The sequence below is a fragment of the Mauremys mutica genome, chromosome 2, assembly GCF_020497125.1.
Source record: "Mauremys mutica isolate MM-2020 ecotype Southern chromosome 2, ASM2049712v1, whole genome shotgun sequence".
NCBI lineage: Eukaryota > Metazoa > Chordata > Testudines > Geoemydidae > Mauremys > Mauremys mutica.
The window spans coordinates 263,666,253-263,693,017 of NC_059073.1; the positions used below are offsets into that span (position 1 = coordinate 263,666,253).

The 26,765-nt window shown below is 43.2% G+C and overlaps 1 protein-coding gene across 2 annotated transcripts in view; it reads right to left on the minus strand.

Annotated features, from left to right (window-relative positions):
* The window catches only part of ODAD2 (outer dynein arm docking complex subunit 2), a 166,941-nt gene that overhangs the window by 85,708 nt on the left and 54,468 nt on the right, over positions 1–26,765 (minus strand). For both annotated transcript variants that reach the window (XM_045004392.1, XM_045004393.1), the window contains exons 11-16: positions 23,439–23,585; positions 22,996–23,205; positions 22,591–22,827; positions 16,502–16,612; positions 12,784–12,938; positions 5,167–5,409 (exon numbers count right to left, since the gene is read on the minus strand). In XM_045004392.1, the coding sequence (XP_044860327.1) occupies positions 5,167–5,409; positions 12,784–12,938; positions 16,502–16,612; positions 22,591–22,827; positions 22,996–23,205; positions 23,439–23,585 (1,103 nt within the window). The remainder of the gene's footprint in view (positions 1–5,166; positions 5,410–12,783; positions 12,939–16,501; positions 16,613–22,590; positions 22,828–22,995; positions 23,206–23,438; positions 23,586–26,765) is intronic.

Below are 26,765 nucleotides of genomic sequence, written 5' to 3' on the forward strand. Positions count from 1 at the left end.
ATTGAAGGGGAAAAAGGGGAGCAGTGTCATGGTAGGAGTCTACTATAGACCACCAACTCAAGAGGAGGAGGTGAATGAGGCATTTCTAGAACAAACAATAGAAATATGCAAAACATAAGCAGTAGTAATGGGGGACTTTAACTACCCAAACATCTGTTGGAAATCTTTAATAGGTTCTTGGAATGTGTTGGGGACATCTTGTTTAAGAAGCTGGAGGAAATAACTGGGATGGCAGCCATTTTAGACTTTTTAGACTTGATTTTGACTAACAGGGAGGAATTGGTTGTGAATCTGAAGGTGGAAGGCAACTTGGGTGAAAGTGACCATAAAATTACAGACTTCATGTCCTCAATGTGTTGCTCTCCCTCCTTACTTTCCTTAGAGTCATGAAATCTGTAATTTTATGATCACTTTCACCCAAGTTGCCTTCCACCTTCAAACTCACAAACTCAGATTACTGGTAAGTAAGGTCCCATGGGAAGAAAATCTATAGGGAAAAGGCCCAATGATAAACTATCCCACTGTGGAGGAAATATAGGAAGAATAGTAAGAGGCCAATATGATCAGGAGCTCTTTAAGAACCTGTTCATTACAAAGGAATTCAAGAAAAAGTGGAAACATGGACAAATTGCTAAGGAATAAAAAAGCAATTATCCATGTTTCCATTTTTCTTTCCTCCACACTGGATTAATTTACCGTTGGGCCTTTAATACTGTCTCTTTGAGAGAAAACTGCCAGCTGTCCTGAACTCCTTTTCCCCACAGATTTTCTTCCCAGGGGACCTTACTTACCAATTCTCTGAGTTTGTTAAAGTCTGCTTTTTTGAAGTCCACTGACATCTTAATTTTAGTAAGGCTTTTGACATAGTCCAGTAAAACACTCTGATAAGTAAACTAGGGAAATGTGGTCTAGATGAAATTACTGTAAAGTGGGTTCACAACTGGTTGAAAAATATACTCAAACAGTAGTTACAATGGTCTGCTGTGAAACTGTGAGTCCATATCTAGTGGGGTTCTTCAGCGGTCTGTTCTGGTCCCAATACTATTCAATATTTTAATTAATTACTTGGATAATGAAATGGAGAGTATGCTTATAAAATCTTCTGATGACACCAAGCTGGGAGAGATTGCAAGCACTTTGGAAGACAGGATTAGAATTCAAAACAACCTTGACAAATTGGAGAACAGGTCTGAAATCAACATGATGAAATTCAATAAAGACAAATGCAAATTACTAGATTAGGAAGGAAAAATCAAATGCATAAACACAAGATGGGGCATAACTAGCTAGACAGCAGCACTGCTGAAAAGGAACTAGGGTGTATAGCAGAACACAAATTGAATATGAGTCTACAATGTTATGCAGTTATGAAAAAGACAAATATCATTCCAGGTATATTAACAGGAGTGTCGTATGTGAAAGATGGGAGGTAATTGTTCTGCTCTACTTGGCACTTGTGAGGCCTCAGATGGAGTACTGTGTCCAGTTTTGGATGCCAGACTTTAAGAAATATATGGAGAAATTAGAGACATTCCAGAGGAGAGCAACAAAAATGATAAAAGCTTTAGAAAATCTGACCTATGAGGAAAGGTTAAAAAAACTGAGAATGTTTAATCTAGAGGAAAGTAGACTGAGGAGGAACCTGGTCATAAGTCTTCAAATATGTTAAGGGCTGTTATAGCAAGGATGGTGATCCATTGTTCTATATGTGCACTGAAGGCAGGACAAGAAGTAATGGGCTTAATTAGCAGCAAGGGAGATTTTAGGGGAAACTTTCTAACTATAAGGGTGATTAAGTACTAGAACAGGTTACCAAGGAAGGCTGTGGAATCTCTGTCTTTATAGGTTTTTAAGAACAGGTTAGACAAACACCTATCATCCATGGTCTAAGTATATTTAGTCCTGCCTCAGTGTGGGAGGGGATAGATTAGATCAGTGGTTTCCAAACTTTTGTGTAAGATGACCAACCAATTACATTTTGTCTTTTTTTGTGACCCACCAAGGCTCCAAATTTGGTGAGACCTCCCAAAATCACAGGCCAGTGTTCTTCTCTTTCTCTACCACCTCCTCCTCCTTGCCCTGCCAAGGGGGAAATGACCATCCACAGCAGCGCCCTCCACCGCAGCACTACGGTCTGGGTGGGCGCAGGGGTTGGAGAGTGATCTTGCCCACACTTGCCCTGCAATGGTGGCTCCTGTGCCTCAGGGCTGGGCCTGGCTCCCTGCTCTGAGTGTTATGACCCGGCGCACAGAGTTGCAGCACCATTCAGATTTGGCCCAGTGCCCTTCTGTGTGCCAGATCACAACACAATTAACTAAAATTTAGTCCAGCTGCTAGTCTGTCATAACAGACTAGCAACCAGGCCAAACCTGATAAGTGCTGTGATCCTGTGCACCAAGGTTGCAATGTCCAGAGTGGGGAGCCAGGGCAGGAGCTGCCACTGCAGGGCGGGCTCACTCTTCAACACCCTCCACCCCAGAATCTCCTCTCTACACCAGGCCTGCAACCCATCTAGAAATTTTCTGTGACCCACAGTTTGGGAAACACTGGACTAGACGACCTCCTGAGGCCTCTTCCAGCCCTACATTTCTATGATTCTACTAATTAACTCTGTAAAGCATTTTGAGATATGAGGTGAAATCCTGGCCTCAATAGAGTCAATGAGCCAATCACAATGGCAGGCCCTGTGAACAGGGGCCATACCTCTCAACTGTCTCTCACTGCAAGGAATGTCACTCATTTTAGTCCCAAAATTAGCTACTTTCCACACATATTAGGTATCCTCTCACTTAACAGAAAAAATTTATATGAAAGGAATGAACCCCACAGCATTTTAAGTTTCCTGCATGAATAATTTTTTTGTGTCTCATATTTTGGTTTTGTCAAACATTATGTCCCACATTTGGTGTTTGGCATTGAGTGATATGGTAGTGACTGTTTATTCTCATCTCCTTTGCTAGCCAAACTGCCTAGAAAAGGATAGTGTGGGGAAGCGGAGGGGCAATGGCTTCAGTTCTCTGGCCTGTCTGTGGAGCAGAACTGGTACACCAGGAATAATGATGGATGACTCATAGTGTGCACCCTCCGTGCATGATGGGGAACTCTAGTGTCTCATTCCTTTAAGGTGCTGAGCACTAAATCTAGCAAATCATTTAAGTATATGCTGAATTTTAAGCATGTGATTAGTTCCACTGAAGTCAATGGAATTAAATCACATGCTTAGACTTAAATATGTACTTAATTGCTTTTCTGGATCAGGACCAGAGTACTCCGCATCTTGCAGGACTAAATCCTAGGAAAGACTGTAGCACAATCTCTCCCAGTGCTGCTGAGGGATGGAGCAGATCTGCACTGCAGTCTGCAAAGAGTTACGTGTGAATCGCACAGTCTAGCTCATAATAAGTAGTTAGCTGTGCCTGCTTTTTTCTAGTAATAAAAAAAACATTTTAGTCTTGGACTACAAATTTCCCTCCTTAGTTATCTAGTGTTGAGAATAATTTCAATGGAGAAAAATTTTCATATGATTCTAATTTGAGATTCAATTCCTTCCCCCAATCTTGGCAACCCTTTTTAAAATTTCCTCCCAAACAACCTGTACTCTCTCCTTCTCAAATACAAGATGGACTTTGTTTGACCACAATTTTAGCAATAACTTATGTTATTTTTGGTGCTTAGATTGACCACATTTCAGAATGAAGCTATCCATACTGGGTATTTGAAGTGATAGCCCTGAGTACTGGAGTATGTCTGAGGTTTTACGAGTGTCAATTTATATTTATTGGTGTTTGAATTTCTCAGTTGATTTATGATGTTCATTCTGTTGGATTAATATATTAGTGTATAAGGCTGATGCTTACAATTCTTCATATGAAATATGCTGTGGAGTTTATTTCATTTATGCATACTTTTATACTACATGACTAACACTGTTCATATATGCCATGTTTACAGTTGTGCACTATCTAGGCTTTTGCCACTGGGTGACAGCCAAAGCATGAAAACAAAAGCCCTATTCAGCAAAAGGAATCTTTGCAGTGCTATATGAATATCAAGTGAATTATGCAAATCAGAACAGCAGGGGAATAAGACAACTATCTCTTTCTGACCATGCTCATGTGTGAGGAGGGAATTATGCCCACAACCTTGGGGAAAATGTCCCTGTTCTAAACACAGCAGACATACTAAATGCAGAACTGGATATTTTATTGGAACATTTCTCACAAAATTTAAAGTTTGATTTTCGCAAGCTGTACAAATCTGACAAGTCAGAGAGCAGTAACATTCTGAATAAAAGACCAACTTTTTTCTTTGGTTCTATGTGTGTGCTAGTGGGGGGTGGGAGGGTGTATACCTGTCTAAAAAAGAGAAAAGGGGTGTGTGTGTTAATTTATAAAGAGAATTAACATGGATTTTTTGTTTCCAAGTTAAAATACTAATAATATTCCTATAATAAGAGTTTCAAAAAAACCTTTTTCACAGTGCTAACTGAACACATTTCTGTTACTATAACTTTTCTATAATTTGAGCCTCAATGTGGGGTAAGTTGAGGAAAAATATGTCCTCAGCTGTGAGCACTTGAAACCGGGAATTTATAAACCAGTTCTGAAAGTTTAAATCAGATCTGGATAAAATAAAATTTTTTAAAGATTTATCCTAATCTTTCACGAACACAAAAGTTTTTTCTTCCAATAAAGTATTTTTCTGCTAAAATGTTTGTCTTTTTATATAGCATTATCTACAATAACTCATAACAAAAATACACATTCTGTGGAAAGTCAAAAATACAGGTATTGCTCAAAACAGTCACTGAACAAAGCCAACACTAACTTGACAAAAGCAAAACCTATAAATGTGCTTACACTGTGAAACAACTGAGAAATTAACTGGAGTTTTAATGCAGAGGAGGTCATACTAGTGTGTTATGAATAATATTCTGAGCTGGTTGATATTAAAATAATACATCACATATTTGGTATAATGGGACAATATCAAAATTAACTATTCTGTGACTTAAATGCAGAATTGATGGCAAATAAATCTCTCCTTTTTTTCATTTCATATAACAACCTTATCTATATTCATGTTAGAATGTCTAATGTTTAGCCAACACAACTGCCAGTATTTTTCATTTACATGAACCATTTAGAATGAAGATGAACAACTTACATCATATTTTCAGGTTCTGTTGCACAAGCTCCCACTGCTTTCGTGACATTCACAAGAAGTGCCTTATTGGTTCCAGTAAGTAAATTAACTAGGGGTGGGATGCCACCACATTTCCGGATAATAGCTCTATTTGCCGGCTCCTGACAACATTCCCCTAATGCTCCAACCACATTCACAAGGACTTCTTCAGGTTGATCAGTTAGTAGTAGTACCAAAGTTTCAATGGCTTTGTATTCCCGAAATCTAAATGTTAACAATAAAAAACAAAAACATTATTTCCATTGTATTAAGGTTACAAGATAATGTTTTCATTCTATAAACAAATTGTGTTGCTAAACAAACAACTGCATGTGTTATTCATTCAAAAATAGTTAATGAAAATGTAATGTACAATGAAACAGTACAGTGAGGAGAGGCTGAGGGAACGGGGCTTATTTAGTCTGCAGAAGAGAAGATTGAGGAGGGATTTGATAGCAGCCTTCAGCTACCTGAAGGGGGGTTCCAAAGAGGATGGAGCTAGGCTGGTCTGAATGGTGGCAGACGACAGAACAAGCAGCAATGGTCTCAAGTTGCAGTGGGGGAGGTCTAGGTTGGATATTAGGAAAAACTATTTCACAAGGAGGGTGGTGAAGCACTGGGATGGGTTACCTAGGGAGGTGGTGGAATCTCCATCCTTAGAGGTTTTTAAGGCCTGGTTTGACAAAACCCTGGCTGGGATGATTTAGTTGGGGTTGGTCCTGCTTTGAGCAGGGGGTTGAACTAAATGACCTCCTGAGGTCTCTTCCAACCCTAATCTTCTATGACTTTTTAATATTTTTTTATTTCAATTAATAGTTTTTTTTAAAAGAAAAAACAATAACCATTTATTCCCAAATTAACCACTCACCATCAAAAATAAAGTTTACTTATTTTTATTTTATTGGGTAACACTGGAGATGACCGGTTTTGGATTTTGCTGCAGTATGATCACATAAGTCTAGTGCTTGTGTTCACACTTTATCTACTTATTTATTTTATACTAGTTAATTTAATTTCAGGGTTAAAGTTAAAATTCTTGGGTCTGACTTGGGCAGACAGATAAGCACAGGTCAGGGGCATGTATGCAAAGGTGGCTTAAAGTTTAATCTCATGATTTTCCTGCAGACTGGTCCTACTCTAATTTACACTGAGCTGCAATGGCCACAGGAAGCTGAAAATGCCTTTTTTCTGCTATGCCAGCAGCAGGGAGGGCAAGTACCAAAAGAGCCCATGTGTCAGCTCTACACACCGAAAGGATCTCATTTACACTGAAACGAACGTCATTATTTTGTATGCCTGCCCTGGAAATGTTTGTTCCTAGCTCAGGTCCAGGTTATAGGTTCTCTGAATATGAATATTGTTTGGCTCTGTAAGGGCTTATCTGTATTTCCCTATGTAAGAACAGAATGACCATACTGTGTCAGACCAATGATCCATCTAGCCCAGTATCCTGTATCTGACAGTGGCCAGTGCCAGATGCTTCTGGCAGATGGAGATTTAGGGACACCCAGAGCATGGGGTTGCATACCTGACCATCTTGGCTAATAATCATTGATCAACCTATCATCCAGGAACTCATCTAATTCTTTTTTAACCCAGCTATACTTTTGGCATTCACAACATCACATGGTAACGAGTTGACTGTGCATTGTGTGGGAAGTACTTCCTTCTGTTTTAAACCAGCCATTGGGTGACCCCTGACTTGGGCAGACAGATAAGCACAGGTCAGGGGCATGTATGCAAAGGTGGCTTAACGTTTAATCTCATGATTTTCCTGCAGACTGGTCCTACTCTAATTTACACCGAGCTGCAATGGCCACAGGAAGCTGAAAATGCTATTGGCATTAATTTGGCATTCACAACATTTCATTGGGTGACCCCTGAGTCTTGTGTTATGTGAAGAAGTAAATAACACTTCCCAATACACTTTCTCCACACCATTCATGATTTACAGACCTTTATTATATCCCCCCTTCTTATATCAGTCTCTTTTCCAAGATGAACAATCCAAGTCTTTTTAATCTTTCTTTATATGGAAGCTATTCCATCCCATTCATCATTTTCTTTGCCCTTCTCCGCACCTTTTCCAATTTATATATATAAAGACACTGGATTTGAGATGGGGCGACCACAACTGCACACAGTATTTGAGGTATGAATGTACCATATATATATGTGCCATTATGATATTTTCTGTTTTATTATCTATCGGTTTCTAACATTCTAACATTCTGCACATTCAGCAGACATTTTCAGATCAATGGCTCCAATACCTCTTTCTTCAGTGGAACAGCTAATTTAGAACTCATCATTCTGTGCAGTGTGTTGCACATGTCCATTCCATGATCTACCCTCTTTCTCCACCCTATCAGAGTCTTTCTGGTAGGAAGGAACTGTGAGGAGTTGGGGGCAGCACATCCCTTTATACCCATGTGCAGTGACGTGAGGCTCCAGAGGGTGCTCATTCTGCCTTGATGGGTACTGCTGAGGGGGACGTCTTCAACAACTGTGCATAAAGCACACACACACTCACAGTAGAATGAACATGTGCAACACATCTTGAAGAACAACAGTTACAGAGAGGTAGGTAACCATTTTTTATTGTATATTATTTGTTGAGTGCTGAGAAGCCTCTAAACATTATACAGGACATGAAGCTGTCTCAAGGAGTTTACAACATAAGGCCATGATCCTGCAAGCTAATCCATACTGGTGGAATGTTGAACTTGCACACAACTCCACTGACTACAGTGGGGCACTGCATGAGTGCAAGTGTCCACCCATGTGAATCTGTTTGCAAGTTAGGATGTACAGCAAAAAAAACAAACAGGTCTCTGAGACTTTTAAAAGCTTTTTCATTTTTTAAATAATGAAAGTATTAAGAAGAGTGATAGGTATAGAACATATGACATTAATACAACAGTTTATAGTGTTGTTGTAGCTGAGTTGGTCCCACAAAGTTAGAGACATACAGTGCGTAAAGTAATATCTTTTATGGGACCTACTTCTTTTGCTGAAAGAGACAAGCTTTCACGCTTATGCAGAGCTCTTCTTCAGGTCTGGGAAAGATACTCAGGGTGTCACAGCTAAATACAAGCTGGAACAGATTGTTTAGTTTAAGTAGTTAACACATTTTGTAAGAGACCATTCAAGGTGGAGTGCCCAGTTAATATGTCTGCAGTCATAGAACAAAAAAAGAGGGGGTGGTTAGTGGATTACAGATTATTGTAATAAAACATAAATCCAGTGTCTTTATTAAGTTCTTGATTTTTAGTGTCTAGCAAAGTCAGGAACAGAAGCTCCCACGCTTGTCTTTTGAAGGTGTTGTGCAGATTTCCTTTGAGGATGAGGACTGAGAGGTCAGATATAGAATGATCACTTTTGAAAAGTGTTCACTCAGAGATGATATTCTCTTTTATCATTTTTCTGTGTGAGTTCATTCACAGTGATTATCATAGTGGTTTCACCCCCAGAGTTGATATGGGTCATATAGTGCAGTGGATGAAGTACACCACATATTGTGATAGGAATGTGTAGGATCCATGGATGTTGAAAGGTGTGTTTTGGGGGGTATTTATTATCATAATAGTGGAGATATGCCCACGGTTTTTGCATCTGTTCTTCTGGCAGGTCTGGTTTTGCTTTCAGTGATTGTTTCCTGGTCTGTGGGAGCTAGCTTCTGAAGATGAGTTTGGTGAGGCTGGGAGGTTGTTTGAAGGCCAGAAGAGGGGGTTCAGGAAAGATTTCTTTCAGGATGTGGTCCCCCTTCAAGTATGGCTCGTAAATATGATTAATGATCCCTGCAAATCTTTGGAAAAGGATTGCAGAATATCTCCAAGAAAATTTCATCAAAACCTCTCAGGAGGATTCAAGGGACATGCTTGTGTACATAAACATGGCCACCCCTGCCTAACTCTATAAGGGAACGAAAAGCAGATAACAACTCTACCTATCTCTGTTGTACTGCTACCTTTTGTAGTACAAGTACATTAATGAAAAGTCAATAGCTATGTCCTGCAAAATTGGGGGTGCCATCCCTGTAATGGGAAATCACTTACTCGGGGTTCCTTCCCCTTCATTCAGCTTGTCTGTGCTCCAGAGACTGACTGGAATGTGATGGAATCTGAAAGAGGTCCTGGCTTATGGGATAGCTGGATTCCCCAGTAGCATGTCCTCCACCCTTCTCCACCTCCTCCTTGTCCTCGCTGTTCATGACAGGAGCCTGTGACTCAGGCTCCTCAGGGGTATCAATGATGGTGTGAAGGGTGGTGATGGAGTGTTCTCCAAGTATGGCATGCAGCTCTTTGTAAAAGCAGCATGTGCGCGGCTTGGCTCCAGATTGACTGTTGGCCTCCCTGGTCTTCTAGTATGCCAGCTGCAGTTCCTTTGCTTTCACGCAGCACTGTTACTGGTCAGTGCAGAATCCACTGGAGAGTACTTGAGACCTGGATCATCCTCTCACTAGCCAGTCATCCAGATAAGGGAAAACATGGATTTCCGACCTTCGCAGGAATGCCTCTACTACCAGCATGCATTGTTTGAACATGCGAGGAGCTGCTGAGAGGCTGAAAGGCAGAATTGTGAATTTATAGTGAGATTCATTGACCATGAATCTGAGGAACCTTCTGTGGCTCCAATGAATTGCTACATGGAAGTAAGCATCCATTAAATCAAGAGCAGCATACCAGTCCCCAGTCTTTAAAGAGGGTATAAGAGAAGCAAGAGTAACCATTCGGAATTTGGTTTTCTTCAGAAAATTGTTTAGTTGTCTTAGATCTTAAATAGACCTGAAGCCCCCCTTTGCCTTTGGGATTAGGAAGTATTGGGAATAAAATCCCTTTCCTTGGAAAGACCCGGGAACTTCTTCTATGGCCCCTATTAGGAAGAGAGACTGGACCTCCTGTAGTAGCACATTCTTGTGAGAGTGGTCCCTGAAGAGGAGGAAGGGGGGCAAGAAGGGAGGCTAGAAATAATGGCAAAGACTAAGAGGCTACTGGCTGTTGAGGAGGTCCCTCATCCAACTTTTGCACAGGACAGTCCCAAGTAAGCAACTCTTCTTCTCTGGTAATGGTCCCACTACCCAGAGAGGGGGGAATGGTACCCCTGTTGCAAGTGTCCTGGGGCCTACTCAATGTGGGAGGGCAGGAAGGGAGTGGGGATGTCATAGAGCATGGGCAGAAACCCCAAGGACTCTAAAAGGGCCATTGATATGGAGGTGGCACCCACAAAGGTGCTGGCCATTGGTCATTGGGTTGGGATCTGAACCATGGTGGATATGCACCCAACTGCAGTGCTGGGGTTGCTCAGTTCTGGAATCACAGAAGCCAATCTCAGAGTCCAGTGAGGAAGGTGAGTCTGTTTCCTCTGGCCACAAGGGAGCTGACCCCCATCAGTTTCAGAGAGATTGGTTGCAAGTCTGGTGATGGAGGCACTAGCGAAATCACCGCAAGCTTCCTCCTCGAATCGCTGGAAATCGTTGAGACACAGCAACAGTAGCATCCACCAGTACTGAATGGTGCACCAGGGCTGGACATGACATCAGTCCTCAACATCTAACACATCTGATCCCAGTACCAGGCAGGAATCCTACACAGTGGGTGAATCCAGTGGTGACAAGTTCAGTAGTTCCTGAGCTGCCTTGAACACTTCACATGTAGACAACACCAGCAAAGGCTCCTGACTCTGTGGTGCTGCAAGCTGCACCAGTCCTGGGATTGGTCTTAGTGGGCCCTTCCTGGACTCCAGAGTCAACAATCCCTCTTTGCATGGAGGCTTTATCTAGGGGTTGCCTCTTCTTTGCATGCCCTCAGTGTCCTTGCCCCCAATTGGTGCCTTGCCTGCAGATTTCAAAGGCCCACAATACTGAGTCCTTTGAGGACTTATGAAGTCTTTTCTTTGGTAACAGTGAGGACCATCTGCTTATAGACGCAGCTAGAACAGGCAGAGCACTCCTGACAGACTCAGACATGCTCAGTACCTGTTCCGAGTGGCATGGTTCCAATGGAAGGTGAAGCACAGGCTCCAGGAGTAAGTACTTGAGCCTGGCAGCTCTGTCCTTTTTCGAACAAAGTTTGAATCCTCTACAAATGTGATATTTGTCACCTACATTCACTTCCCCCAGACATTTAAAGCAGCTGGGGTGAGGGTCGCTCACTGGCATAAGTTTGCCACAGGACTAACAGGCCTTGAAACTGGGAGAAGGCAATACAAATGTGGTACCGGGCCTGTTACCCAAACAGGCACCAGAGACCAAGCTTCACTAAGAACTAAACTAAACTTACTTTAGTAACTAACTATTTACAAAATACACTACTTTAGGCTTAACTAACATGACATGTATCATATATACAAGAAGAGATGGAAGACTTGCAAATGCAAAGATCACAGCTCCAATAACCATCACTGGCGTAGAAAGGAATTGAGATGGTTGGGGGCAGTGTGGCCCTTTATACTTGCATGCAGTGGTGCAAAGCACCAGAGGGCACTCACACTCCCTAATGCGAAAAATCGCCAACAACAGTGCATGAGGCATGCACACACCTACAGTGGCATGGCCATGTGCAATCACTCGAAGAAGAATCATTATTTTTCTTTCATAAACTTTCCAGAATACAGCATGGCAAAAAGAACAAGATACATCAGGCTGAATCTAACCTGTGTCTTATCTGATAATTATACTACAGTACTTACTTTGATTGACATTGTAGCCTGTGTATCTCTTCATATCAATTCTTATTGTTTTCTTTCTCCAGAGTTGTTCTCTCTGCCTTCCCTATAGCTGAGAAGGTTTCTACTGAAGTCCATACAAGTGAAGGGTGCTCACTACTTTCCAGGGACTAGGTACATAAAGAATTTTGCTGTGCATCTGTTTTCGTTTGTTTGTTTGTTTGTTTGTTTGTTTGTTTGTTTGTTTGTTTGTTTGTTTGTTTGTTTGTTTGTGAAAAGTAACAGAATCTTTGAAGTTCAGGCAGAAGGGTTAGGATTATTTTCTTGAAAGATGACCTTCAGAATTTGGTGTGTATTACAATAACAATGCAATTAGCATAGCTAGCCTTCTAGGGAAATCTTCCTAGTTCTCTGTTCCTCTTGAACAGGGTAATGTTTCTCCAAGAGAAAATATATTAACAGCACAAGACAATAAAGAAACAGCCAAACAATTTCAAAAATATCAATAGAGAAGGAAGATATAAATGATGTATAACAGAAAATCAAAAGGCTTGAGTAAATTGTGGGGAACCCACAAAACCCCCGGACAGGCCACTTCACCAACCCTCTGCGATGGAAACTGCTGCCCTTAGGTTCAGGGTGGGAGGAGATGCCTTAGAAGTCAGGGCATAGGCCCATGCATTTGTGTGCACACCCTTCTGATCTGGCAATGGCAATTGCATATCACCCACAAATGCAGATTATTTATGCTGTAAATAGTAATAACCTTCCCAAGTGATTATAGTTGGGCCAACACCAGATAGAATATGGGGGCAAATAAAGGTTGCTTTAGTGATGTTACTATGTACCCATGTTTAAGACAAAATGAGCCCATAAAATAAAAAGATACTAATAGAATACATATATTTGATAAAATTAAGTTGTTACTCATACTTGGTCACATTTTCTCTGCTGATTGCACACTTCCAGATTGCTCCTGTCACTGCTGCTAACAGTTCTTTATTTTCAGAGTTACTGAGCAGAGTAGCAAGTGGTTGTAGGCCTCCATGATGCCTAACTAGGTCACGTGTCTCCTCATCTTCTGCACACTACACAAAAAATTAAATATACAGAATATTTAAAATGTATAAAACAATGGCCCAGGAAGACTGGTGTATTATCACAGTGACTGATACCAATTGATAGGGAACTTTATGTAATTATTTTATTTACTAAAATATTTTCAAAATATATTTTCTAATTTAATTCATATTACCAAATTAATAAAGGAATGAGGGTTCAGAACTGTACATAACAATAGAGAACAGTTCAGACAAATGTTCAGAAGACAAAGGAACAGGTCCTTGCACAAAACACATACATAGAAAACGTGTGCAGTTAACACAACTGTGCAAGCAAATTGCAAATGGCTATGTGTGCAGACAAAAGACTAATGCAGTGAACTACTGTATGTGCAATTACAAATGCATGTTGTTATGTATATTTTTGTCTGTAGATTTCAGGCTTCCATTTCTAAAAAATTGGCCCTTAAATTGCAAACAAAAATAAAACACTGAACATATGCTATTTTTCATCAATCAATTGTTCATACTTAAAAAGTATTTATTCCTCATTACTACATACCACACATTTTTTTTATTACAATACAGGCAAAGTTTGGAATTTTAATTCCAAACCATTAAACCATTTTAAGCCTGGCAAGGAACAACAGCAACAAAATCTGAAAATGTTTCATAAATGATGAAAAACAGTTTTTTAAAACACTCCAATGATGAATGGATATTTTTTACTTTACCCTCCCCCACAAAAATTAATACTGATTATAGTGAGGTGGCCTGGCTCCCAGCCGCCCCAGAGAGCGACGAGTCCCTACGGACGCCAAAGTGGGCGGAGTCGCTGGAGCCTGCACTCGCTCCCCAGAGGTCACGGCGCAGGGCAGGAAGTATAAAAGCCCTGCCCCAAGGCTCAGAAGCTGCCTGGCTGCCGGAGAGGCCAGACGCTGGTGCCCTAGCTCCCGCTGGGGAGACTCCTGCCGCCTGCGACCGACCCGAGGACTGGCCATACCTGCGGAGACGACACCGACCAGACGCTGGAAGAGCCCCTAAACCGACCGGTACAAAGGGACCCCGAGGAGCTGCCCAGTTTACCCCTCGCTCAGTATCCTGAGGAGCCCATGGTGTGGGATGCTGTGGAAGACGCCGCTGAGACACAGGTACCGGTAGAGGGGGAGGTTGGAAGTAGCCCGGGGGCAGCCGACCCTAGTCTGGCTGCAGCACACCCAGAGCCAATGGCAGTGTGTTGCGGCCAGGATCCCCACTGACACAGCAGCAGGCTGCCTGCCGCTGTTAGGGCCCCGGGCTGGGACGCAGAGGAGTGGGCGGGCCTGTGTCCCCCCTGCCACCCCACTCACAGGTGGCAGTCTCCCCCCTCGCCCCGACGCTCAGGCCCAGGAGCCTGGGCTTAAACTACTGAACTGCTTTGCTCAGCCCCTGCCTGAGGGTCTGAGCCCTGAACTGTCATTCGTTGCCCCACCCTGACCTAGGGCCTGGGCTTCCAATACGAGACTGTTTGCTCAGCCCCTGCCTGAGGCAGGGCCGGCTCCAGACCCCAGCGCGACAAGCACGCGCGTGGGGCGGCATTTGCCAGCAGGGGCGGCAGATTGGGCCGGCAGACCTGCCGCAGTCATGCCTGCGGGAGGTCCACCGGAGCCCCGGGACGACCGGACCTGCCGCAGGCATGACTGCGGAGGGGGCGCTACTCCCGCGGCTCCAGTGGACCTCCCGCAGGCATGACTACAGACTGTTCGCTGGTCGCGCGGCTCGGCTGGACCTCCCGCAGGCGTGCCTGCGGCAGCTCAACCGAAGCTGCTGGACCAGCCAACCATCCGCAGCTGCAGGAGGTCCAGCCGAGCCACGCGACTAGCGGACCCTCACCAGTCAAGCCAGCGGGAGGTCCGCTGCTCCCGGGGCTCCGGGGCGTCTCCCGCGCATGACTGCTTGGGGCGGCCGAATATGTAGAGCCGGCCCTGGCCTGAGGTCCTGAGCACCTGGCTGTTCCCTACCCCACCAGGCTAATTCGCCAGTGCACTGGACTCGTGTAGTGAGGTGGCCCGGCTCCCAGCCACCCCAGAGAGGGGCGAACCCCAACAGCGGACGTTTACACTGATCTTAAGACAAATAGAAAATCTTTCAGCTCAGAAAGTCATTATCAGGGAAGATATAAAGTATTGAAAATAGAAGCTTAGATTGAAAACTACCTTCTCAGCCATAATTACCTTAATTGCTTTTGAGGGATCTGATCCTACAGGGCATTGAATGCACACAATTCTTACTGAAATCAACCAGTACTGAGTGCTCAAATTCTAGATGCAAACATTGTCTATGGGTTTTGTACCTGATATGTATAAAACTTGAGGTTAACACTACACCAATATTATTAAGATACATCTATTTAGGTCTCAGAACTGCAACTGGCTCTGCACAGGCTGAATCTGATATCAGAGGGTTCGGCAGGGGCACAGGGGACCCCCCATACAGAACCAGTTACAGAATTTGGGTCTGTTTCCTGCTACATCACCATCTTACTTAATATGACAAAATAACAGCCAGCTGTTAGAAAATCCAACTATTTTAGAAAGTGACAATTTTGAAATGCAAACAAGTCATGAAATCATAATCTCAAATGTTTGAGAACAGTAGGTGGGCTCTGGGCTGGGGGTGCAGACTCCAGGTGGGGCCAGAAATGAGGGGTTCAGGGTGCAGTAGAGTGCTCCAGGCTGGTTCAGGGGGTTCAGAGTGTGGGAGGGGGTGTGGGCTCCACCTGGGGGTGTGGGCTCTAGGGTGGGACTGGGGATGAGGAGTTTGGGGTGCAGGAGTGGGCCAGGGCTGGGGTAGGGTGTTGGGGTGTTGCGGGGAGGCAGGCTCTGGGAGGGAGTTTGGGTGCAGGATGGGACTCCGGGCTGGGGCAGAGGGTTGGAGTGCAGGAGGGAGCTCAGGACCAGGGGTTGGGGTGTGTGGGGAGGTGCAGGGTCCCGGCAGAGCTTACTGCAGCTCTCAGGAAGCCACTGCCAGGGCCCTGCAGCCCCATGGCACATGGGCAGGTGGGGGGCTCTGCGCACTGCCCTCATGCAGGCAGGCTCCACCCCCACAGCTCCCATTGATCGTGGTTCCTGGCCAAATGGGAGCTACAGAGCCGACACTTGGTGCGGGGGCAGTGTGCGGAGCCTCCCTGGCTGCCCATGCACCTAGGGGCTGCAAGGACCTGGTGGCTGCTTCTAGGGAGCCATGTGGAGCTAGGGCAGGCAGGGAACTTGCCTTAGCCACGGGTCCCTGCTGCTTCACCGACTGGAATTTTAACGCCCGAGTTGGCCGTGCTGGACACCTGGCAACCGTATGTCAGAGCAGAATTGTGACATATCAGCATACTGTGATTATTTTTAGGGATAAAATAACTAATCATTACATTACAGATAAATCTCTTTAGAGGTACAATAGAAAAAACTCAGAAAATTTAAACCACAGAACCACCCATATTTTCTTCAAGTAGAACTTTACTATACCACATATATAAGAGATCTTTATAGAATGTACTGCATGAAAACAAACAGAAATACTATCATTAAGTGATCTGATAATTAAAATCACACATTTACCTTAAAGATAGCACTGGCACAATGCATCTGAAGTTCCTCATTTTCACCACTCAGATTTTTCACAAGGTTTTCAATCATCCTCTCTGTCTTGATTGCAAGTCTGTAACTTGGCTATGAATGCAAGTTACATTTTTAGTTACATATATCAGCAAATAAATAAGATTGTTGTCATCCTAAAAACTACTGCACTATTAATGTAGCTCCTAATCCTGCAAAGATTTGTGCATGTGATTAACTTTAAGCATGAGAGTTTAAGCATGAGTCACCAATCTGACTAACTCTCTGGACACTAGGCTGCACTACTCTGAAATCCAGCGGGGTCGTGTAGACTTGGCCATGGGGCTATAATAACCCTTGCCCCATCCCAAAACAGTCATAAATACACGTTGTCAAACTTCCATGACTCTGGAAGACATTCAAGAGATTTACTTCAAAATAGTTTATTCCTGTTTGAGTCAAATATTTTTCAAGGCTCTCTTCCGTGTGACTTTTTTTTTATGTAACAAAATCACATAAGACTAGAGCTATTGTTTCCCTCCTTATAAGTAAGGCTGGTTGCCCTGCCTATGTGAAGACTGCCCAACACTTGCCATTATACGACCCTGTTTTCTCTTGCTTATAACTTTGCCAAACTTTAACTGTTTGGCTGCAAGGAGCTTCTGGCTTTTTTCTTTTTCTTTTTTTTTTTTCATCCAAAATGGTTCAGCTATTCCCAAGAAAAGGCTAGGAGAAAATAAGCTGTTTTGCCCATGTTAAAACATTCTCGCAACCTTTCTTTGAAAATATCTAGCGCTCTCATGCTGTAGAGCAGGGACTTGAAATGTGGCAGAGCATAAGAACATAAGAACAGCCATACCGGGTCAGACCAAAGGTCCATCTAGCCCAGTATCTGTCTACCGACAGTGGCCAATGCCAGGTGCCCCAGAGGGAGTGAATCTAACAGGCAATGATCAAGTGATCTCTCTCCTGCCATCCATCTCCATCCTCTGACGAACAGAGGCTAGGGACACCATTCTTACCCATTCTGGCTAATAGCCATTTATGGACTTAGCCACCATGAATTTATCCAGTCCCCTTTTAAACATTGTTATAGTCCTAGCCTTCACAACCTCCTCAGATAAGGAGTTCCACAAGTTGACTGTGCGCTGCGTGAAGAAGAACTTCCTTTTATTTGTTTTAAACCTGCTGCCTATTAATTTCATTTGGTGACCCCTAGTTCTTGTATTATGGGAATAAGTAAATAACTTTTCCTTATCCACTTTCTCAACATCACTCATGATTTTATATACCTCTATCATGTCCCCCCTTAGTCTTCTCTTTTCCAAGCTGAAGAGTCCTAGCCTCTTTAATCTTTCCTCGTATGGGACCCTCTCTAAACCCCTAATCATTTTAGTTGCCCTTTTCTGAACCTTTTCTAGTGCTAGAATATCTTTTTTGAGGTGAGGAGACCACATCTGTACACAGTATTCGAGATGTGGGCGTACCATGGATTTATATAAGGGCAATAATATATTCTCAGTCTTATTCTCTATCCCCTTTTTAATGATTCCTAACATCCTGTTTGCTTTTTTGACCGCCTCTGCACACTGCGTGGACATCTTCAGAGAACTATCCACGATGACGCCAAGATCTTTTTCCTGACTCGTTGTAGCTAAATTAGCCCCCATCATGTTTTATGTATAGTTGGGGTTATTTTTTCCAATGTGCATTACTTTACATTTATCCACATTAAATTTCATTTGCCATTTTGTTGCCCAATCACTTAGTTTTGTGAGATCTTTTTGAAGTTCTTCACAATCTGCTTTGGTCTTAACTATCTTGAGAAGTTTAGTATCATCTGCAAACTTGGCCACCTCACTGTTTACCACTTTCTCCAGATCATTTATGAATAAATTGAATAGGATTGGTCCGAGGACTGACCCTTGGGGAACACCACTAGTTACCCCTCTCCATTCTGAGAATTTACCATTAATTCCTACCCTTTGTTCCCTGTCCTTTAACCAGTTCTCAATCCATGAAAGGACCTTCCCTTTTATCCCATGACAGCTTAATTTACGTAAGAGCCTTTGGTGAGGGACCTTGTCAAAGGCTTTCTGGAAATCCAAGTACACTATGTCCACCGGATCTCCCTTGTCCACATGTTTGTTGACCCCTTCAAAGAATTCTAATAGATTAGTAAGACACGATTTCCCTTTACAGAAACCATGTTGACTATTGCTCAAGAGTTTATGTTTATCTATGTGTCTGACAATTTTATTCTTTACTATTGTTTCAACTAATTTGCCCGGTACCGATGTTAGACTTACCGGTCTGTAATTGCCGGGATCACCCCTAGAGCCCTTTTTAAATATTGGCGTTACATTAGCTAACTTCCAGTCATTGAGTACCAAAGCCGATTTAAAGGACAGGTTACAAACCTTAGTTAATAGTTCCGCAACTTCACATTTGAGTTCTTTCAGAACTCTTGGGTGAATGCCATCTGGTCCCGGTGACTTGTTAATGTTGAGTTTATCAATTAATTCCAAAACCTCCTCTAGTGACACTTCAATCTGTGACAGTTCCTCAGATTTGTCACCTACAAAAGCCAGCTCAGGTTTGGGAATCTCCCTAACATCCTCAGCCGTGAAGACTGAAGCAAAGAATCCATTTAGTTTCTCCGCAATGACTTTATCGTCTTTAAGCGCTCCTTTTGTATTTTGATCATCAAGGGGCCGCACTGGTTGTTTAGCAGGCTTCCTGCTTCTGATGTACTTAAAAAACATTTTGTTATTACCTTTGGAGTTTTTGGCTAGCCATTCTTCAAACTCCTCTTTGGCTTTTCTTATTACACTCTTGCACTTAAGTTGGCAGTGTTTGTGTTCCTTTCTATTTGCCTCACTAGGATTTGACTTCCACTTTTTAAAGGAAGTCTTTTTATCTCTCACTGCTTCTTTTACATGGTTGTTAAGCCACGGTGGCTCTTTTTTAGTTCTTTTACTGTTTTTCTTAATTTGGGGTATACATTGAAGTTGGGCCTCTATTATGGTGTCTTTAAAAAGGGCCCATGCAACTTGCAGGGATTTCACTTTAGTCACTGTACCTTTTAACTTTTGTCTAACTAACCCCCTCATTTTTGTATAGTTCCCCCTTTTGAAATTAAATGCCACAGTGTTGGGCAGTTGTGTTCTTCCCACCACAGGGATGTTGAATGCTATTGTATTATGGTCACTATTTCCAAGCGGTCCTGCTATAGTTACCTCTTGGACCAGCTCCTGCGCTCCACTCAGGATCAAATCTAGAGTTGCCTCTCCCCTTGTGGGTTCCCGTACCAGCTGCTCCATGAAGCAGTCATTTAAAGTATCGAGAAGAGCAGTGGTCTTTGTTCAGAGAGGTTCCTTAATTTGGCCCCCTTGTGCTTAGCATTATAATACAGTCTTTAATTACAAGGTCATATACTATTTTTCCACAGCACCCTTGCCTCATGAAGTGCACAAAATGGACCAGGGTTGAGTAGTGAAGGAGGCTGTTTTCCATAGGACCCCTGCCACATATATTGCATAATTTGGAAAGTAAGTAGAAAATGAAACAGGGGGTTATAGAAAGAAAAAGGAGGTTCTCGTGGTAAAAGCAGCTGAATGCTGCCCTGGAGAATTGGATTCAATCCCTACCTCTGCCATGTCACTGAAACCAAACTTTTCAGAGGTGATCACTAATTGTGTATATTTCTCATTTTCTGGGTGTCTAATTTAATAATCTGGGGTCTGATTTGCAGAGCACTCACAATTGGAAAGTGAAGTCAATGAGAACTATGCTTTGCACATGTAAGTGCTATATATTGGTAAGTACTCAGAAAAATCGGATCATACATGTCCCAAATTGGGCACCCATAATTAGTGGATATTTTTTATCTTAATATTGCTGTGTCTCCGCTCCCCTTCGTAAAATAGCGATAATACCACCCCCTCACCTCACAGGGAATTTATGAAGAAAAAATAATTAATATTTGTGAAGCACTCAGATACTATAGTTCTAAGACCATGAGGAAAGTAATAATTTTGTCTTCACAGCAGTGTTTGAACAGTGTGCAGTATATAAGGCCTAAGGCCATACAATGAACAATGAGAATAAAACTAAATATTGAATAGCTGCTGAGTAATTGAGCGCTTTCCATCAACTGTGCACTGAATTCCTGTAGAAAAAAATATGAAATCATGTGCTCATGACTTTGCAACTTTAATGATCTTCTAATGTAGTTTTTGTGTATAATTTTAATAGTATGCTTGTAAGAATTCTGTGCTTATTATAATAGCAATTCTCTATATAGTTCCATATTACTAAAATACCTTGTCCATTTTAAATATAAACCACTATTTTTAAATGTTAAGGTCTGAAAAGTGACAAAAATCAGGAAATTCAAAGTTAGGAACTACAATGTGAATTAAAACCAGGGTGTCACAGTCCTTACTTTGAATTTCCTGGCTTTCATTGGTTTAAATAAGATACTTACTCTACTTAAACACAGGACCAAATTATGCTCTCAGGTACACTAGTAAAATGGCACTGAAATACACTAAGTGGGGTTGCACCAATGTACCCGAGAGCAGAATCCAGCCCATTTTTTTTAAAGAAAGAAAAGTAATTTTAAAGTTGTAAAATGCATATTATTAAATTCTGACTATTAGAGCAATCTTCCTGGCCATATTTTATTTAGACTGACATTTTAAACCCACACCAAAACAGCTCAAAGTTTGGCAGTTTATAAAACCTGGATACATCAAGACAGTACAATCTGTAATGGAAATTTTGAAGGAAATCATACACTTTCCTTTACTCCTTCTGACACTGCCAAGATGCTGTTTTGTATAAAGCGCATGTATAATGTAAACTATTTAACTTGTGTTGTGATAGGATCAGCCTCCTGTCCACTGATCCACTAGTAGCCTTATACATATTTTGAATTCCCACATTTTCCTCCCTATGAATTTTGTGTTTCCAATTCAGCTTTCTGCCATTTAAGTATATTACTGGGCCAGGATGTAGCTGTGACAACTTTTGAAAATCCACTTTTCAAATTTCTTGCAATAAAAACAGACATTTTTGTCAAATATGAAAAATTTACAAAAATGAAAATCTTGAACTATATTAGTTTCATATAATTTCTCTCACAAATCACTCCTGGCCTCCAGCACAAATATTATGTGATGACTGGGCCTTACAGCCTCATAAGCCATGACCTTCATTATAAAACTTGTATAAGGCACACCCACAGTACCCACTCTCCTTGGTCCAATGTTGCCCTTTAGATGGGACCAAACTACTTGATGGAATAGAGAGTGTACTACAGCGTTCTTCCAAAGGGTAGGTTGCCCAGGTTGACTTTGAGCCATCAGTTTAAAAAGGTTAGAAGTAGACTAGTTAAACTATAAGTATGTCTCCACTGCACTTACACTTCACACACCCAGCAGGTGTAAATAGCAGTATCAATAAGGCATGGCTTAGGCAAATAGAATAGAGCAGCGGTTTTCAAACTTTTTTTCTGGTGACCCAGTTGAAGAAAATTGTTGATGCCCATGACCCAACGGAGCTGGGGATGAGGGGTTTGGGGAGTGGGAGGAGCTCAGGGCTGGGGCAGAGGGCTGGGGTGTGGGGCCAGGAATGAGGGGTTCTGGGTGTGGGAGGGGACTCTTGGCTGGGGCAGGGAGTTGGGTTGCGGGAGTGGGTGAGGGTTCTGGGCTGGGGGTGCAGACTCTGGGGTGGGCCAGGGATGAGGGGTTTGGGGTGCAATGAGGGGGCTTCGGGTTTCAGGGGGCTCAGGGCTGGGGCAGGTGATTGGGGTGCAGGGGGGTGAGGGCTCTGGGATGAGGGTGCAGGCTCTGGGATGGGGATGAGGGGTTTGTGGTGCAGGATGGAGCTCTGGGTTTGGGGGGGCTCAGGGCTGGGGCAGGGGATTGAGGCACAGAGTTGGGGTGCGGGCTCCCAGTTAGCGGCACAGTGGGTCTGCTAAGGCAGGCTTCCTGCCTGTCCTGGCACTGCTGTACCTACACATGTAGTGCCCGTACTCTATATGCTGCCATAAGTGTACACATAGCCTAAGTAGTTATTTGGCTTACCTCGGATGCACACTCTTGTAATGTCCCCACCACAGGTGTTAACATGTTTGCATGTGGGGACTTTAGCAATCGAGCCAGCAATGGAATGCCTCCAGCCCTACGAATTGCTTCTTTATTTTTGGTGCTTTTGCTACAGCTCCAGAGCGCCAAAGCCCCGCAGCGTGCTACTTCAATATCTTTTTCCTGATGTGGAGTCAGATTGGCTGATCCCAATGGAACACAGTCCAGTAGCCCAACCTGACAAAAACCAAAGAATTCTTAGTGTATTTACTGTTAATCAGGAAGAATGTAATTATATTGCATTTTAATGATCTACAACTATTTTTTTTCCTAGTTAACAAATGACTTATAAAGTGGAAAAAATATATAAATACAGTAAATGTGCTGATTTTAATATCTACTTACTAGTCTCTTGATTCCGCCATGCTGTCTTACTGTCCTTCGTGCTCTTTTAAACTTGGCAACATTAGCAATCGTTTCAGCTGCCAAACATTTCAGATCCTTATCTGGAGAATCTAGTATTTTCACCATAATTTGTAAGCCCCCAAAATCAGCAATTGTACGTCTGATTTGTGAATTCTGACTAATTTCCTTCAGGATTTTTAAAGAACCAATCTAAACAGAGGAAGATATTAAATGCGAGGCATTATTTAAGAATATATAACCATTTTAGCTAGCAATCATTTAAAAGAATAGGTTATCTAACATGTTCTCTCTTTTACATGGAACCCTTTAAACAACACTTCTTTATACCATATATTCCATGGGATGTGGGGGGGGGAAGAGGGAGAGCATTCTAATATTAGCTAGCATATACAAGGTCAATTTATTTAGACAAATTTACTTACCTTGCATTTAATTTCTTCTGTATCAAGTAAATTAATTAGTACTTCAAGACCTCCAACATCTCTGATGGCCAGTTGACAAGTTTCTTGAGCCAAGTTAAAATCTCTCATTGAACATAATGCAATTACTGTAGCTGTCTGGTTACCTCCCTAAAATAATGTAAAAATTATTATAGCTACAGGTAAAACACAACCTTATTATTAAATAAACATACTGAAACTGACCCTATGTATCAGTTCTTGGCCCTTCACTATTTAACATTTGTATCAGCGACATGGATGAAAACATACAATTATTACTAATAAAGTTTGCAGATGATACAAAAATTGAGGGAGTAGTAAATAATTAAAAGGACAGTTCACTGATATAGAACAATCTGAAGGGTCAAGGTAGTTATTCAGCTGAACATGAGCTTAGAGAGCAATGCAGTGGTTAAAAGTGCAAATGCAACCCTCAATGTATATATAGGGAAATACTGAATAGGAGTAGGGAAGTTATATTATCTCTGGATATGTCACTGGTGCTACCATTCATCTCCAGTTCTGGTGTCCACTGTTTACTGTAGATAAATTGCAGAGGGTTCAGAGAAGAGCCACAAGAATGATTAAAGGATTAAACAATATACCTTATATAGAGAGAGACTCCAGGAGCTCAATCTATTTAGCTTATCAAAGAGCAGGTTAAGGGGTGATTTGATCAAAGTCTAGTAAGTACCTACATTGGAGAACAGAAATTTGATCATAGAAGGCTCTTCAGTCTAGCAGACAAAGGTACAACAAAATCCAATGGCTGAAAGTTGAAGCTAGACAAATTCAGACTAAAAATAAGGCACACATTGTAACAGTGAGGCTAATTAACCATTGGAACAATTTACCAAAGGCTGTGGTGGATTCTCCATCACTGGAAATTTTCAAATCAAGATTGGATGTTTTTCTAAAAGATCTGCTCTAGTCTAGTTCTATTAGATGGAAGGAGGAATTAATTCAGGGAAGTCCTATGGCCTGTGTTATATCAGAGATCAAACTAGATGATCACAATGATCCTTTGTGACTTTAAAATCTATGAATCTATAAAATTCCTACATCCAAACATCCTTTTGAACTCTACGAAAGTTGGGCCAACATCTAGATCTACAGGGAACTTAGGTCAGCATGTGCAAGATTAGTGGCTACTGGGCATGTGCAGTACGGGGTGACAGAGAAGTTAGTTAACTGAGCAGCTAGCTGGTCAGACCCCATTCATACAGGTCACAACTTGTTTTAAAGGTCAGAGCTGTCAATCAGAACTCTGAAATAATGGTTGATACTGGGCATGTACATTTCTTAGAAAGGTATCTTAGGAGAACATTAGAGTGCCACATAAAAGGCCAGCTAACAGCAGGCAAATTTGCACAAGAAGATCTGCACTGGAGAGAGATTCAATCAGGAGAAGATGGGAACTGGAAGCCAGCAAAGAGAAAGCTGCTGAAAAGATATCAGAAAAGCAGCTGCAGAGAGAGAGAAGAAAACCGGAGTGGAGCAAAGCTGACTGACCAGCAACAGTGATTAAAGATTTACAAAGCAGCAACAGAGATTTTAAAGGGATACCAACGGATTTATAAAATAAGCTCAGGACGGGATTAACCTTTTGTGGGCTCCAGCACCTGGACCATAGCCCCGCCCTTCAGTCCACCTGCACTCCCCACCGAGGCTCCGCCTCAGCTCGGCCTCTTCCCTCCTGAGGCCTCATCCACGCTCCACCTTGAGGCTCTGCCCCCCACTCTGCCTCTTCCCCCCAAGACCCCACACACCACTCGCATGGGGGCAAGAGGGCAAAAAGAAGCGAGCAGGGGGTGAGGCGGGGAAGGGGTGGAGAGGAGCAAGCAACAGGAGGTGCCTGGGGTGGGGCGACAGATGGGATGGAGGCAAATCAATGGTCCAGGCATTGGGGCCCCTTCTGAGTGTGGGCCCGGTGCCATGGTGCCATTGTAAACCCAGTACTGAGTAAATTTGCCAGTTTTTGATATAATTTTTAGTATAGTATAGTTTGGCACAGTATTTAACGTGTGTATGCTTGGAATATTTGTGTTTTAATTGTATTTTACTTCTATAATACTTAAAGTATTATTTAAGAACTGCTGTCAGCAATTTCATAGAATCATAAGACTGGAAGGGACCTCGAGAGGTCATCTAGTCCAGTCCCGTGCACTCATGGCAGGACTAAGTATTAGACCATCCCTGACAGGTGTTTGTCTAACCTGCCCTTAAACATCTCCAATGATGGAGATCCCACAACCTTCCTGGACAATTTATTCCAGTGCTTAACCACCCTGACAGTTAAGAAGTTTTTCCTAATGTTCAACCTAAACCTCCCTTGCTGCAATTTAAGTCCATTGCTTCTTGTCCTATCCTCAGTGGTAAAGAACAATTTTTCTCCCTCCTCCTTGTAACAACCTTATATGTACTTAAAACTGTTATCAAGTCCCCTCTTAGTCTTCTCTTTTCCAGACTAAATACACCCAATTTTTTCAATCTTCCCACTGACCATTTGTAACAAAGTGCTACACTCAGAATCATTTAAACCATTGGTTCTCAAACTGGGGGTTGCAACCCAGTTATGTGGGGGGTTGCGAGTCCCAACCCTGGCGCGCAGCTATGAGCCCCGACACTGACCCCTGCGCCGGGCTGTGAGCCCTGACCTCGGCGCGTGGCTGCGAGCCCCGACCCCGACCCCTGTGCCGGGCTGTGAGCCCCGACCCCAACATGCGGCTGCGAGCCCCGACCCCGACCCCTGCGCTGGACTGTGAGCCCCAACCCTGACTCCTGTGCCGAGCTGTGTGCCCTGAACCCGGCATGTGGCTGCGAGCCCTGACCCCGACCCCTGCGCCAGGCTTTGAGCCCTGACCCCGACCCCTGCGCCAGGCTGTGAGCCCCAACGGGGACGCGTGGTTGCAAGCCCCGACCCCAACCCTGGCCAGGAGCGAGGCTGTGAGCCCCGACTACGATCCCCCATGGGGCTGTGAGCCCAGATCCCAACTCTGGCCTGGAGTGGGACTGCGAGCTCCAGGCAGGCGCGGGGCTGTGATCCCTGACCCCAACATGCGTGGCTGCAAGTCCCGATCCCAACTCTGGCCAGGAGCGGGGCTGTGAGCTCTGGCCAGGTGTGGGGCATGAGCCCCGACTCTGACCCCCACACGGGACTGAGAGCCCCAACTCTGACCCCCCCATGGGGCTGTGAGCCCAGACCCCAACTTGGCCAGGAGTGGGGCTGCGAACTCCAGGCAGGCGCAGGGCTGTGATCCCCGGACTCCAACTGCCAGGCAGAGTTATGAGTCCCCACCCCAACCAGCA